The sequence below is a fragment of the Podarcis muralis genome, chromosome 7 (assembly GCF_964188315.1).
Source record: "Podarcis muralis chromosome 7, rPodMur119.hap1.1, whole genome shotgun sequence".
Taxonomy (NCBI): Eukaryota; Metazoa; Chordata; class Lepidosauria; order Squamata; family Lacertidae; genus Podarcis; species Podarcis muralis.
Window position 1 is genome coordinate 6,846,221 of NC_135661.1, and position 13,821 is coordinate 6,860,041.

At 45.2% G+C, this 13,821-nt stretch overlaps 1 protein-coding gene across 3 annotated transcripts in view; it reads left to right on the forward strand.

Moving 5' to 3' along the window:
- The first annotated feature begins 2,024 nt into the window (after positions 1-2,024).
- Positions 2,025-13,821, forward strand: part of CLCN6 (chloride voltage-gated channel 6) — a 38,082-nt gene continuing 26,285 nt past the window's right edge. Inside the window, exons 1-8 of one of the 3 annotated variants that reach the window (XM_028741458.2) lie at positions 2,026-2,175; positions 5,302-5,361; positions 6,717-6,782; positions 7,802-7,867; positions 9,386-9,452; positions 11,646-11,752; positions 13,189-13,315; positions 13,447-13,514. In XM_028741458.2, coding sequence (XP_028597291.2) covers positions 2,095-2,175; positions 5,302-5,361; positions 6,717-6,782; positions 7,802-7,867; positions 9,386-9,452; positions 11,646-11,752; positions 13,189-13,315; positions 13,447-13,514 — 642 coding nt within the window. In that variant the 5' untranslated portion in view covers positions 2,026-2,094. Of the gene's footprint in view, positions 2,176-4,475; positions 4,705-5,301; positions 5,362-6,716; positions 6,783-7,801; positions 7,868-9,385; positions 9,453-11,645; positions 11,753-13,188; positions 13,316-13,446; positions 13,515-13,821 lie in introns of those variants that run through there. The other 2 variants (XM_028741459.2, XM_028741460.2) reach the window with 2 other exon arrangements.

Consider the following 13,821-nt stretch of genomic DNA (forward strand, 5'->3'; position numbering starts at 1 on the left):
TCCCCAAGAGACTGAGTCCTCAGGGGTGAAGGAAGGCGTCGTGGCACCCAGGGCAGGCGTCGCTACGTAGGGCGCATGTGCGTATGTAGCGATGCCGCACATGTGCTGTATAGCGGTTTGCAGCCGGTGACGCTCCAGCGCCGTATGGCTCCCATGCCCCCCCCCCCGTTGCAACGCCACTGAGTCCCCTAAGTCCATGATTGATCAGAGATGAATGGATGGAGGCAGGATGCAGTGAAAGCAAGGCTGATCTTTATTTTTTCTGTTGCAACAGAGTTCCCTCCCCTCTTGGCAAGAAGGCAAGAGAGATCCAGAAGCAAGAAGAAACATCTCTTTTAAGGGTTTGCATTTTGGCACCCCTCCTCTACAAACAGTTTGGATTGGATTGGATTGATCTTTATTACAGCCATTGGCCCGTCACACGACAGTTTCCCATACCAACATAATGTACTTGAACCTCCAAATTTAAAACCGTCAAAACTTACAAAAAACAGACAAGAACCAAAGCAGAACAAAAACAAAAGACCGACATCATACATTACAATAAATTTGTAACATAAACATCACCCTCTGCTCATAAATTAATAGAAGACATCAATGGTGATATCACCTAGTTACATCCTAAAACATAGATCATGGTTTAAAGGGATTTTCCGAGCCGCACAGGAGTCCGTTTCTCTTCTTTAGGGATAGGACGCTGATCAAGAATCTGGCAACCGTGAGTGATCTTAGGGGGTCATCATCATTTAATAGATATCTCAGTTTGGCCTCATTCGTATCATCGGCAATTCCCTTTAGATATTGAGCAAGAAACTTGCTCCTGGCCGATGAGTGAAAAGCACAGTCAAAAATTATGTGATGCAACGATTCCGGTGCCCCACAATTGCAATCACATAACAGTCAATTGCACTCTACAAACAGTCAGAAATCACATATAAGGTGGGGTTGCTGTGGCTCAGGCAGGCCAAGGGGTGATATTCCTGAGGACTGAGCAAGTTTTACATAGTTCCAGACACATTTTACACAAAACATTGGCATTTGATATGACAGTCAGGATGCCCGTCAGACATCCCTCAATGCAGAACATCTGGACAAACGATGACAATTAATACAAAGGAGGTTTATATATATAGGAGAGGAATCCCTTCAGGAACTTCCCGGAATTGCTATCTCCCTATCTGTTCTCAAGTGTAAGGAAGCAGAGGAAATATTGAGGCTCTTTAGGGGAGCCAAGATGGCTTTTGGGTTGCTCTCCTGTACTATTTTAGACATGTGGTTTATATACTTATGTATGTGTGTTTACCTTGTGCAATTATCAACATTTATTCTATATCTGAGACCTTAGAATTCCTTTTTAAAAATTTTATTTATTTGGTTTTTCAGATTAAAATTTCACAGTCACATATACAACATACAACATAAAAGCAAGATTCCAAGGAACCTCTTGGGACTTCCCTCCTCCCCTTTGTGGGTTCTATTGTTAATCATTTCATCCCGCCTCTTTTTATGAAAAGCCAAGTCTTTTACCGCTCCATTGTGTCCCAAATTCACCATTAAACTGCAATGGAAACCTTAGGATTCCCATGAAAATTGGGAGGCGGGGTGCTTTAAAAGTCGAGGGCAGCTTGCAGCCTCAGTCTAAACCACTGCGCAAAGCAGATGGGAAGGAATGCTTCGCCGCTGAGTTGCAGCCCATCCCTTAGGAATGAGTCCAAGCAAGTTCCTAGTCCTCAGGGACTCGCTTGCAGAGCCGCGCTTTCCTGCTGCAGGTGGTCGGGGCTAATAATAATAATAATAATAATTTATTATTTATACCCCGCCCATCTGGCTGAGTTTCCCCAGCCACTCTGGGCGGCTCCCAATCAAATGTTAAAAACAGTACAGCATTAAATATTAAAAACTTCCCTGAACAAGGCTGCTGCGAAATCTCCCATGCAGAGAGAGGGAAAAAAGTTGGACCTCTCTTGCTTTTTCTCAGTTTCGTATCTCTGCGGGCTTCTCTACCAGCACTTCCGTTTTTCGACCGCGCCCCTCGAGCGGCAGGGCGCATGCGCGTGGTTCTCCGGCTGGCGTCTGCCTGGGGCTGCGAGGAAGATGGCGGCCGGCTGCGGGGCTGGCGCTTGCTGCTGTTGCTGCTGCTGCGGGGAGAGGGAGAGCCGCACCCCGGAGGAGCTGGTGAGGGAGGGGCGCGGGGGGGGGCGTGAGAGCCTGGCTGGAGCCAACACCCTTGCCTGTCCCCATTGTTTGCAGTGTGCTTGGTCTTGGGAGGTGGCCGTAGCAAAGCGGGGGTGCCTCTGAGCATGGGCAGAGTGGGCTTCCCTCTTCCAGCGAGTCTCTGCAAAACCCTCAGCTCCTGCAGATATGCACGTGGGTCTGTTTGCAGCGATTCACTGGAAAGGGAAAAACCGCTCTGTGCATGCTCAGAGGCAGCCCACCTGCTTTGCTGCAGCTGTAAAATCTTCTCCCTTGGGACATGCATGTCTGAGGGAGGGGGTGCTTCTGTGCATGTGCAGAGTGCTTCTCCAATGGGTCACTCTGAAGCCCCCCTCCAAGATATCTGAGGGTTTTCTCTATATGAATTGGCACTGGGAGGGGGCATTGCAGTGACTCACTGGAAAGGGAAAACTGCACCCTACATGCTCAGAGACGGCACCTGCTTGTCATGTCTATATAAATATTCTGTCTTGGAGCATACATCTCTTAAGGGGGATGCTTTTGTGCATGTACAGAGTTCCTTTCCAATGGGTCATTGCAGTAATACTTGTTTATCTCACATGTATAGACAGGATTATATTCCACGTTAGTTCTGGTCAAAGCAGAACCATTCAAATTGTTGGACATGTTTTCCTAGAAGCCTATTAGTTTCAATGGGTTTACTCTCAGTAGGCTGTTGTCAGACGCAACCCATCTTGGGTACTGGAGTGAGGTGTCTGCAGCATCTAATGTAATAACTTGAAAGCCTTTTTTTGTTTTCAAATGTATGGAATAGCATGTACTTAAACATTTCTGTGACTGTTTACACCCTGATAAAGAACTAGTGCTTTCTTGAAAGATGCAAACTTTTAAATGGGGGTATGCAGTAATGGAAAGACATTCAGTGATATTGGAGGGTGATATTGGAGAATTCTGATATTTACCAGTTGAGAATCCACTGAGCACCTTTGCTAAATGTTCAAATGTTATCTTTGTTTCATCAAAATGCAGGTTCATGACAAACATTTCTGATGAAGCCTATTGGATCTCTTACAGTTCTTAGGAGACCCTCTATTTACCCCCCCAGAGCTACAATTTTCAGAGTTCCCTGGGAAGATGGGAATGACTGTTAAACCACTCTGGAAATTGTAGCTGTTTGAGGAGAGTGGTCTCTTTCCTCACTATTCTCAGCACCCATAACAAACTACATTCCCAGGATTCTTCAGGGAGTCGTTGTTTTAAAGTAGCATAATAGTGCTTTAAATGTGTAGAGCAGATGGGGCCTTACTATCACAGTTCATTCTTTTTTCTTTTCTTTTTTAAAGTAAACCCAAAATACATGAAATTAAAGGCTGATTGTCTTAGATCCGGGGTTGCCAATTCATTGTCAGTGCTGAGTCTAAGAATTTTCTGGGCAGCCTGAAATGAGTGGCGAGTTGGTTTGTAAGCTGTGTGAGTTAATGGTGATGTCTGTTGGCAAGGCAATGTGTCTTGGACACACAGTTGATACTGGGAGAGATCTGCTCCTCTAAGTACTTGAGTCCCAAGCAATTTAGGTCTTTCTACACCAGCACAGACCATATAAGCTAGTTTAGTGTACCACCCATGTGCCTTCCAGATGTTCGTGGCTACAAATGCTGTCCAGGACTGATGGGAGTTGTAGTCCAAAGTTTCTGGATACCACCTGTTTGTCAAACTATATTAGTTGTTCCATATATTAGCTCCTTTTTAAAAAACAAACAAAAATGCTGGTTTTAATTTATATGTTTGCTTAAAATATTGTAAGTCGCTTTGAATTGCCATGGCAAAAAGCAACTAATAAATTTAATTAATAATTTTATATGTGTGGGTGTGTGTGGCTAAGAGGTTGCATTTTATTGCCTCCTTGTTGCATATTGATCTCCCTATTTTATTTTGTTCTTAAACTGAGGCGTTTTGCAGGGTATGGTTTATTTATGGTTCTTATGGTTAGGCTGAGAGGCAGTGACTGGCACAAGGTCTCCCAGTAAGCGTCATGCCTGAGTGGGAATTTGAACCCTGGTCTCCTAGGACCTAGTTCTTGACACTCTTAACCATTACACCACAGGGGTTGTGGAAAGTGTTTCCTGGTTTTTGTTTTTTTGTCCGTTTGGGGGAGTTCGAGACTGCAGGTGGTTTGCCTGTTTGGGGCAGCAAGCTCTGACTATTACTCAGTTTTCCTTCTGTGAAATGGGTGCCCACAACAATTTTTTCCAGCGTACCTTCCAGGTTCCTCATCTCAGTTGGGGACCACTGGATTACCCCAGTATCAAACAACAACACTTTGAAAAAGAATTGTTGTGGATCAACTTGACTTCCATTTACTTCTTAGACTTGGTACCCTTAACCCTACTGGATCCCTATCAATCAAAATGGAAAGCTACATGATATAAAAAGCTGGGGTTTTCGCCACAGGCACTGATAGCCACAGGATATGAGAAAGCCAGAGCAACCATTTGCCAATGAATCTGGGACATGGAATTTCGGAGTCATGTGAGTGAGATGAATAAGCACCCAGCAATCAAAGACAATGGGAGAGGTTTTACCCCAGCAGTATATCTGACAAAATTACAAATATCTAAATATAGATGGTCGTTCACCCTCACTAGATTCAACATGCTGCCACCTGCCTTATTACAGGGCAGATATGTGGGTAAACCATATGCGGAGCTGATAGAGGTGGAAACCGTCTCTCATGTCTTGCTACAATATTTTTATGAGGATATATGCTCGGTCTTTATCACCACTGTTAAACAGAAAAATCCAAGTGGGTCTGAACCTCAATGCTTAAAATCCCTGATAGAGGATAAGGATCCAGAGATCACGCTAAGGGTGACCAAACTTTGCGCGGCTGTGTTGTTAGAAAGACTAAGGCCTCAGATGCAAACTATAGATAATAATTTAGAGACTAAGACCTAAATCACATTTCTAATGACTTGTCATATTAGTATTGTTTATTGTCATATTCGATTATTAATTCACACTTGATTCTGTTGTGTTTGATGTTCGCTTAGTACGGTATGTGAATCTGGTCTGGGACCGTAATAAATTTCATTCATTCACTTCTGAAACTTTTGATTTGTTTCCCAGACTATCCTTGGAGAAACTGAGGAAGAAGATGACGAGATTCTCCCACGTAAGGACTATGAGGTGAGCAGTGACGGTTTTGTCGATGGGCAATTAAAAGAAACAGATGAGTGGGGATTAAGAAGCATAGGCTCCTGTGAAGGGTATGTGTGCATCCACAAATCTTGGATATATAAGCCAGGTACCAAACAGCACCTTAAATCTAGGTCACAGTTGCCACAATGGGATGTCTGTTTGCCAGGGGGTTGGACTGGATGACCTTCAGGGTCCCTTCCAACACTACAATTCTATGGTTCTATGACCTCAACTCCATTGCTTGACTGTAGCTTGCTCTTGTGACAATTCACTTGTCCCAGGATGCAAGAAGGAGAAATGCACACAGTGGAAATGGCAATGAGATTAACCATGAACTAAGGCTAGGGACGCGGGTGGCGCTGTGGGTTAAACCACAGAGCCTAGGGCTTGCTGATCAGAAGGTCGGCGGTTCGAATCCCCGCGACGGGGTGAGCTCCCGTTGCTCGGTCGCTGCTCCTGCCAACCTAGCAGTTCGAAAGCACGTCAAAGTGCAAGTAGATAAATAGGTACCGCTCCGGCGGGAAGTTAAACAGCGTTTCCGTGCACTGCTCTGGTTCGCCAGGAGCGGCTTAGTCATGCTGGCCACATGACCCGGAAGCTGTACGCTGGCTCCCTCGGCCAATAAAGCGAGATGAGTGCCGCAACCCCAGAGTCAGTCACGACTGGACCTAATGGTCAGGGGTCCCTTTACCTTTTAAGGCAGAGCTTCTTAGACTGTGGTTGCCAAAATGGTGCCCAGAAATCTCCACGTAATTGCAGTTGTACCCCGTGCCGGTAATATAATAATAATAATAAAAATTATTTATGCCCCACCCTCCCCAGCCAAGACTGGGCTCAGGGCGGCTAACGCCAGATAAAAAAACAATTGATTAAGATACCACTTAAAAACAAGATTAAAATACAACATTAAAACGCAGCCTCATTTCAATAGAAACTCAAATCCAAAACTTTTTGGGGATGAAAACGTCAAATCTTCACCAAGGCCAACTATTCAGACTGGTCCTAGGTGGGCCAGAAAAAAGCCAGGGAAGTCCCCAAATAGGAGTTCCATCACAAAAGGAAAGAGGGGGCCTGGCTAATTTCTAAACCCTTCTCTGAACTTAGACCATTGCTTGACTTTACTGCCCCTGCCTACCTTTAACGCAGGATGGGGGCTATTGGCCATGTCAACAGAGTCTAATGATCTCTGGAGGGCCACAGCTTCTCCCTCCCGGCAACTTCTGTCTGGAGTAAGAAATTTCTTTTCGAAAATGTGAGTGTGAATGTAGCGGTTCTTGCTCTCTTCCTCCTGTATTATGGGTTGTGTTCAAATGCGTTTGCTTTTCTTTCCCACCCACCTGCAGAGTTTGGACTATGATCGTAGCATCAACGAACCCTACCTGGAAGTTCTGGAAAGCCTTGACAGCAAGGTAAGATGGTGTAGGGAAGTTACAGTCATGGGAGTAATCAGTTTCTGCTGTTGTAGTCTTGATCAGCTAGCTTTAGGGCTTGCCAGCATGGTACTTGTTGCTGTAGTTGAGGTCTCCCCTTAGTTACACATAAAGCCACAGAGATCCTCCATTCATTTCCTTCATGGTCATGAGGAGGCGAGGGCTATTACCTTTTCCTTCCTTGAAGAGTGCAATAGAGTTGCAGGAGGAATTTGGAAGGATGACACTCTTTCCCACTTCCTCTTTCAGCTCTGCGGACTTTTCAATGCTCAGATTAATTCTACTGGATCTGACTTTTGCTCTGGGTAGATTTGATTTAAATCACTAGTCAGTAAGACTTGATTGAAACCAACTTTTTTTACAGAAAGACTCACTTTTGCTGGTATAATCGTAATGTTTACAGCCAGATAGAGGTTTCATTTTTGGAATAATAAATTTTCAGAGTAGTTTTTACAGTTACATCAAAAGTAACTGATTTGCTTATACTATTAGAAATACATAGATAATTATGAAATTATTGTGAGGTTTAATAAGTTAACTGTTTATATTTGGACAACTGTTCTGCTGTGCTTTATTGGAAGGAGAAAAATAGTTATTTCCTTAATAGCAATTTAAGCCATTTAACTAAAACAATAACATTATAGTATACTTATCCATGTTTGTTAACTGATGTGGTTAAACATTTTTTTAAAAAAGAAAACTTAGATTGAGTTTTAGTACACATGAAAAACTTAAAACAAATCCTTATTTCCTTTGGACTATAATGTAACTTAAATAGAAAACGATCTTTAGAAAGGTTTTTCCTCCAAAAGCATTTTATTTTAAAAATCCGATTTAAATGAAAAAAATAATTGATTTTTATCCACCCTGCTTTTACCCCAATCCTTTGAAAGAGGTGTGTGTGTGTGTGTGTGTGTGTGTATGTGTGTGTGGCTCAGGCCAGAGAAGTGGTGACGACACATGATTCCCAACTCTGTCTTTTTCCCCCTCTCTCGCAGAAAGGCTGGCGGTATGAAGCGGTGAAGTGGATGGTGGTTTTTGCCATTGGAGTCTGCACTGGGATGGTGAGGGTCCTCGCTAGCTTGCTTCCTCCAGTGAAGGGCAGACGCAATGCTAGTCCTACTCAGACTAGACCCATTGTATCCCATTCTTTACAGAGTAGACCCTGTCTACTCCTTTAAAGCACTAGGATGCCACTTTAAACAGCCGCAGCTTCGCCTAAAGGATCCTGGGAACCGAAATTTGTTAAGGGGGCTAAGGGACCACCCCTTTCCCCATTGCAGAACTACAATTCCCAGAGTTCCATGGGGAGAGGGACTGATTCTTCTCCATCACACAGATTTTCAAAGGGCATTATTGCTTTGCATTTGTTTTATTAATAATGATGTCGTGGCATGGGGAAGAAGAGTTATATGTTGTTGTTTTTTTTTTAAAAAAAGATATTTATTAAAAGTTTAGCAATTACAAAAAAAGAAAAAAAAGAAAAGACAATAAAAAGTTACAATACATCAAAAAATAAAAAACAAGATATAAAACAATACAGCACAACAATAATAAAAAAAGAAAGAACAAAAACATTTAAGAACAAAAACATTTAAAAACACATCTAGTATTTTCATATCTTTGTCTTTCATTTACTTGTTTCATCGACCTCCTCACACCTCCCTTTTTTGTATTCTAATTCAATTTAGCTATTTCAGCAAATCCTTTCCATCGTTCTCAATTTTTGTTCTATAATTTACCTTAACCCAATCTGACCTTAAATTTTACACTTTGGCCCATTAACAATCCATTTTTACTTAATTCTTTATAACGTTTCTGCTAAAACCATGTAACTTCATTCCAACATCCTTCTAACATTCATTAATTTTGCTGTATTTTTGTAAATATACTTTGAATTTCTTCCAATCTTCTTCCACCGACTCTTCTCCCTGGTCTCGGATTCTGCCAGTCATTTCCGCCAGTTCCATGTAGTCCATCAGCTTCATCTGCCATTCTTCCAGGGTGGGTAGATCTTGTGTCTAGAAGAGTTATATGTTAAATCGCTCTGGGAATTGTAGCTCTGTGAGGGGGAATAGGGGGTCTCTGAATAATTCTCAGCACCCTTAACAAACTACACCTCCCAGGATGCTTTGGGGGAAGTAGAATCGTCTGGTTTTTGTGTGGCTTGAACATATCCTAGTATACATGTATTAATTTGCCCATTTTTTTGCCTCTGGACCTGCTCACCACTCATGTTTGTTTATTTATTTTTTATCTATTATTGCATTTATATCTTTCATTTCCTCCAAGGATCTCAATGTGATGTACATGGTTCCACCTCTCTTTCCTTGTTTTATTCTCAGAACAACCCTTTGAGGTAGGTTAGGCAGAGAGACAGTGACAGGCCTAAGATTACTTAGCAAGCTTCATGGCTGAGGGTTGAACCCTGGTCTCCAAGGTCCTAGGCTGGCACTCTGACCGCTAGGCCACACTTCCCTGCGGCCCCCGGTAGGATGAAGAACGTTCCCTTTTCTGCTGCAATGTCATGGTGCTGGTCTTCATTTCCTTAACCCCCTCCTCCTCCTCTTCTCCTCTCACAGGTTGGTCTCTTTGTGGACTTCTTTGTACGACTCTTCTCCAGACTCAAGTTCCACATCGTGCAGAATTGTATCCACCTTGGTTTTGTCATTTCAGTGGCCTCTCTAATTGAGGCAGTGGCTGGGTTGAACAGGAGAACCCAAGGAAGTATTTTTGAGAGTTGGTCTGAGAAGCCTTGGCTTGGCTTCGATTGAGACGCTTGATTTATGTGACCTGCCCACACCGCTTAGATTCAGGGTGGGAAGGAGTAATGATCACCTGGAGATGCTTCTTGCATGTTTGCCAAACTGGAGTAAGCCAATGAGATCATCGGTGTTAACAGAATATTTTATTTTATTTCTTTAAGCAGTGCAGATAAATGAAAATGAGTGAAGACTGTAAAACCAAACTCAAAATCAAAATGCATGATGGAATTAAAATGTCTCTAGTAGGTGCCGGCAGTAAACAACTACAACAACAACAATTCATTATTTGTACCCCGCTCATCTGGCTGGGTTTCCCCAGCCTCTCTGGGCGGCTTCCACAAAGACCAAAAATACACTAAGATGTTATTATTTCAGCAGGGAGACAGGGCCTGCCTGACCTCAGCTGGGAATGACTTCCATAAAATTGGGCCCACAATACTGAACACATGATTCTTGGTGGCTGTGAGCTGTAGAGCACCACTGGCAGCAACTCCCCCAAAGAATGATTTAAGGATCAGGTGGTCCTTGAGGTATCCTGGTGTCAGACTTCAGGGAATTGGCTCCACACACCCCCTTGGCAGTAGATAAGCAGAACAAAGGAAAGGAGCTTTCTTACCAGTTAGAAACTTTAATGATCACAGCGAGAGAACAAAGAATCCATTTCCTAGGAACGGCGGTGCTCCCAATTAAGGGTTCCACTCACTTCCTCCCTAGTCACCCGCTTCACTTCCACAACTTGTAACCTGATCTTGCAACCGCTGTGCTTTCTGTGCTGCCACCGTATCTGCTCTCCTTGACCCTGGGCTGAGCAGCTGCACACTTTCCAGCGACATTGAGTCTGTTAACTCTCTCTCTCTCTCTCTCTCTCTCTCCCAGTTCTTCCTCTCCTAGCTGTTCCCCACCCAGTACTTCCCAGCTTCTGCCTTCTGAACTATGTCCCTCTGCAAACCACTGTTCCAAATCTATACTGTCGTCCTGCTCCTGGGAAGATTCAGGACCCTGATCAGGGGGAGGGGAGGCTCCCACCATTCATCCTCAGAGCAGCCCTCCTCAGCACGGTCCCTGACACATGGACTTGAGTTGCTAAGGGCCTTGTAAATTAATGCAAGGAACTTTAACCTTGCCCACTAGCATGTGGAGAGACGGTGCACACTTTGGAGCACCATGCTGGTAAGCCTGTCCCCCACGGCATTTTGCACCAGCTGCAGCCTCCAGCCCAGCCCAAGGAAAGCCCTGCAGAGCGCACACTGCAGTAATCGAGTTTTGAAGTTGGGGAACCTCTGACCCATAGGCCATATTCGGCCTTCCAGGTCCCTCTGTGCCCTCGAACCCTGATAATGTTTCTGGTTTGCCTGGATGGAGCAAAAAGAAGTGTGCGCAAGATTGTGGGTAGAAACTAGGTAAAGGTAAAGGGACCCCTGACCATTAGGTCCAGTTGTGGCCGACTCTGGGGTTGCAGCGCTCATCTAGCTTTATTGGCCGAGGGAGCCGGCGTACAGCTTCTGGGTCATGTGGCCAGCAGGACTGAGCTGCTTCTGGCGAACCAGAGCAGCGCACGGAAACGCCGTTTACCTTCCCGCCGGAGTGGTACCTATTTATCTACTTGCATTTTGACATGCTTTTGAACTGCTAGGTTGGCAGGAGCAGGGACCGAGCAACAGGAGCTCACCCCGTTCTGGGGATTCGAACCGCCAACCTTCTGATCGGCAAGCCCTAAGCTCTGTGGTTTAACCCACAGCGCCACCCGTGTCCCGTGTAGAAACTAGCCTACCCTAAAAAGGTAAAATGCACATTGGTTGCTCAACCCACTTCTGCCTCTGGCCCCGCCCGGCACGTGGCCCCTAGGAGCTTGCCCAGAAGGGAGAGCGGCCCTCAGACTGATTTACAAGTTCCTTGCCCCTGTAATGTGGGCAGGCTGGCCGTGCCCATTTCTGTGGCTCTGTCCCTGAAGCAGCGTGGGTTGAAGCAGTTGTTCTTTGCTGATAAATAGGAACTCTAGTTGCATAGGTCAGCTGGGATAAAGCAGAGAGGTCTTCCCAGGCTGGCTGCGTCCATTTCCTTGACTCTTGCCCTGCAGCGGTGGAGGAGTGTAGCGAGAAAGGCTGCCTGGCGGTGTCCCTGCTGGAGCTCCTCGGCTTTAACCTGACCTTCGTCTTCCTGGCCAGCCTCCTCGTCTTGATCCAGGTAATACCGAGCAGCCAGCCGGGCTTGAAAGTTCTCCAGTGTGCAGAATTTTCTATAGGCCAGTCTTCCCACATGAACCTGAGTTAAGTTGTTTGTGGGAAAAGGGAAAGAACTTGGGAGGGCGTTCCACAGTGAGGGTGCCATTACTGAGAAGGCCCTTTGCCTGGTTCCTGTAGCTTGACTTCTCACAGGGAGGGAACTGCCAGAAGGCCTTCGGAGCTGGACCTCAGTGTCCGGGCTGAATGATGGGGGTGGAGATGCTCCTTCAGGGATACTGGGCTGAGGCCGTTTAGGACTTTAAAGGACAGCACCAACACTTTGAATTGTGCTCCTAAGCGATTCAAGAACACCACTTGTGCCATTGTAAGTACATTTGTCGGTCAGAAATATGAACCTCCTTTGATTCATATTTTGCCGGGGTCTCGACTATTTTGCCGCCTTATTCATTTGGAAGATTAATACGCCATTTGATCAAAGAGCTTGCCAACAAAATGGTAAAATGAAACCTGGCTAAAATCCGCAAACCAATTACAGTGGTACCTCGCAAGACGAATGCCTCGCAAGATGGAAAACTCGCAAGACGAAAGGGTTTTTTGTTTTTTGAGCTGCTTCGCAAGACAATTTTCCCTATGGGCTTGCTTCGCAAGACGGAAACGTCTTGCAAGTTTGTTTCCTTTTTTTTAACACCCTTAATACAGTTGCGACTTGACTTCGAGGAGCAATTCATAGCACGTGGTGTGGTAGCCTTTTTAGAGGTTTTTGAAGACTTTGGTGATTTTTGAAGCTTTTCCAAAACTTTTCCGACACCGTGCTTCGCAAGACGAAAAAAATCGCAAGACGACAAAACTCGCGGAACGAATTAATTTCATCTTGCGAGGCACCACTGTAAAAACAAACAATACCTAAAACCACCATCATTAAAAAGACAAACAAACCAAAATCAATAACACTTGAAAAAAACCCACAAATATAGGTACATAGGGATATAGGCAGCCGTCTAATTCTGAGGTTCCTGTGGTCCAATCCGGTTCAGCCTTGGTTCCCTGACTGGCAGCGATTCTCCAGGGTTTCAGATTGGGCTCTCTGTCCCAGCCCTACCTTAAAAAGCCTGGAATTAAATCTGGGCCCTTCTGTGTGCAAAGCAGGTGATGTGCGGCTGAGCTTTGGTCCTTCCCCTAAAGAAAAACTTAAGATCCTAGTCCTCATGATTCTGAGCAGAGGGCTGATTTAAATAGAAACCTAGGAAGCTCATCACACTGAGTCAGACCACTGGTCTACCTAGCTCTTTGTTCTCTACACTGACTGGCGCTCTAGGGATTTTGGCAAGGGTGGTTACCCCCAGCCTTACCTGGAGGTTGCTTCCAAGGTTTGAGCCTGGGACCTTCTACATGCAAAGCAAGTGCCCTGCTCCTGAGCTGTGGTCCTTCTCCTTTCAGCCTGTGGCTGCTGGTTCTGGGATTCCGGAGATCAAATGCTACTTGAACGGAGTGAAGGTCCCTGGGATTGTTCGCCTCCGGACTCTGGTGTGCAAAGCTCTCGGGGTGCTCTTCAGCGTCGCTGGAGGTAAGGGGGGGACCTGTCCCCTGTGGGATTCTGCTCCCACCTGCATGGCACTTTCTATTCTGTCTCTTATCCTTCCAGCTCCCAGATCTTGGCTTTTATAGAGAACTCGCCTACCTGTCTCTTTTTTCCAGGTCTCTTTGTTGGGAAGGAAGGTCCCATGATCCACAGCGGTGCTGTGGTAGGAGCCGGTCTGCCTCAGGTGAGTGCCAGCAGAGGTGGTGTCTTGCCAAATGCCAGGTGGCTCTTTTAATGAGATTCAGAAGCAATACAAACACAAATGAGTGAGAAGATTAAAGATTTTATTCTGAACAGCAATCATTATGTACCGTATTTTTCGCTCCATTGGACGCACCGGACCATAGGACGCACCGGACCACAGGAGGGGGAGAACAGGGAAAAATTTTTTTTTCTTGTTCTCCCCCTCTAAAACAAGGTGCGTTCAAGGTACATTCACCCAGGCTTGTGGGGCTGGTGGTGGGGGGAAGCGCTGCTTTCCCCCACCGCCA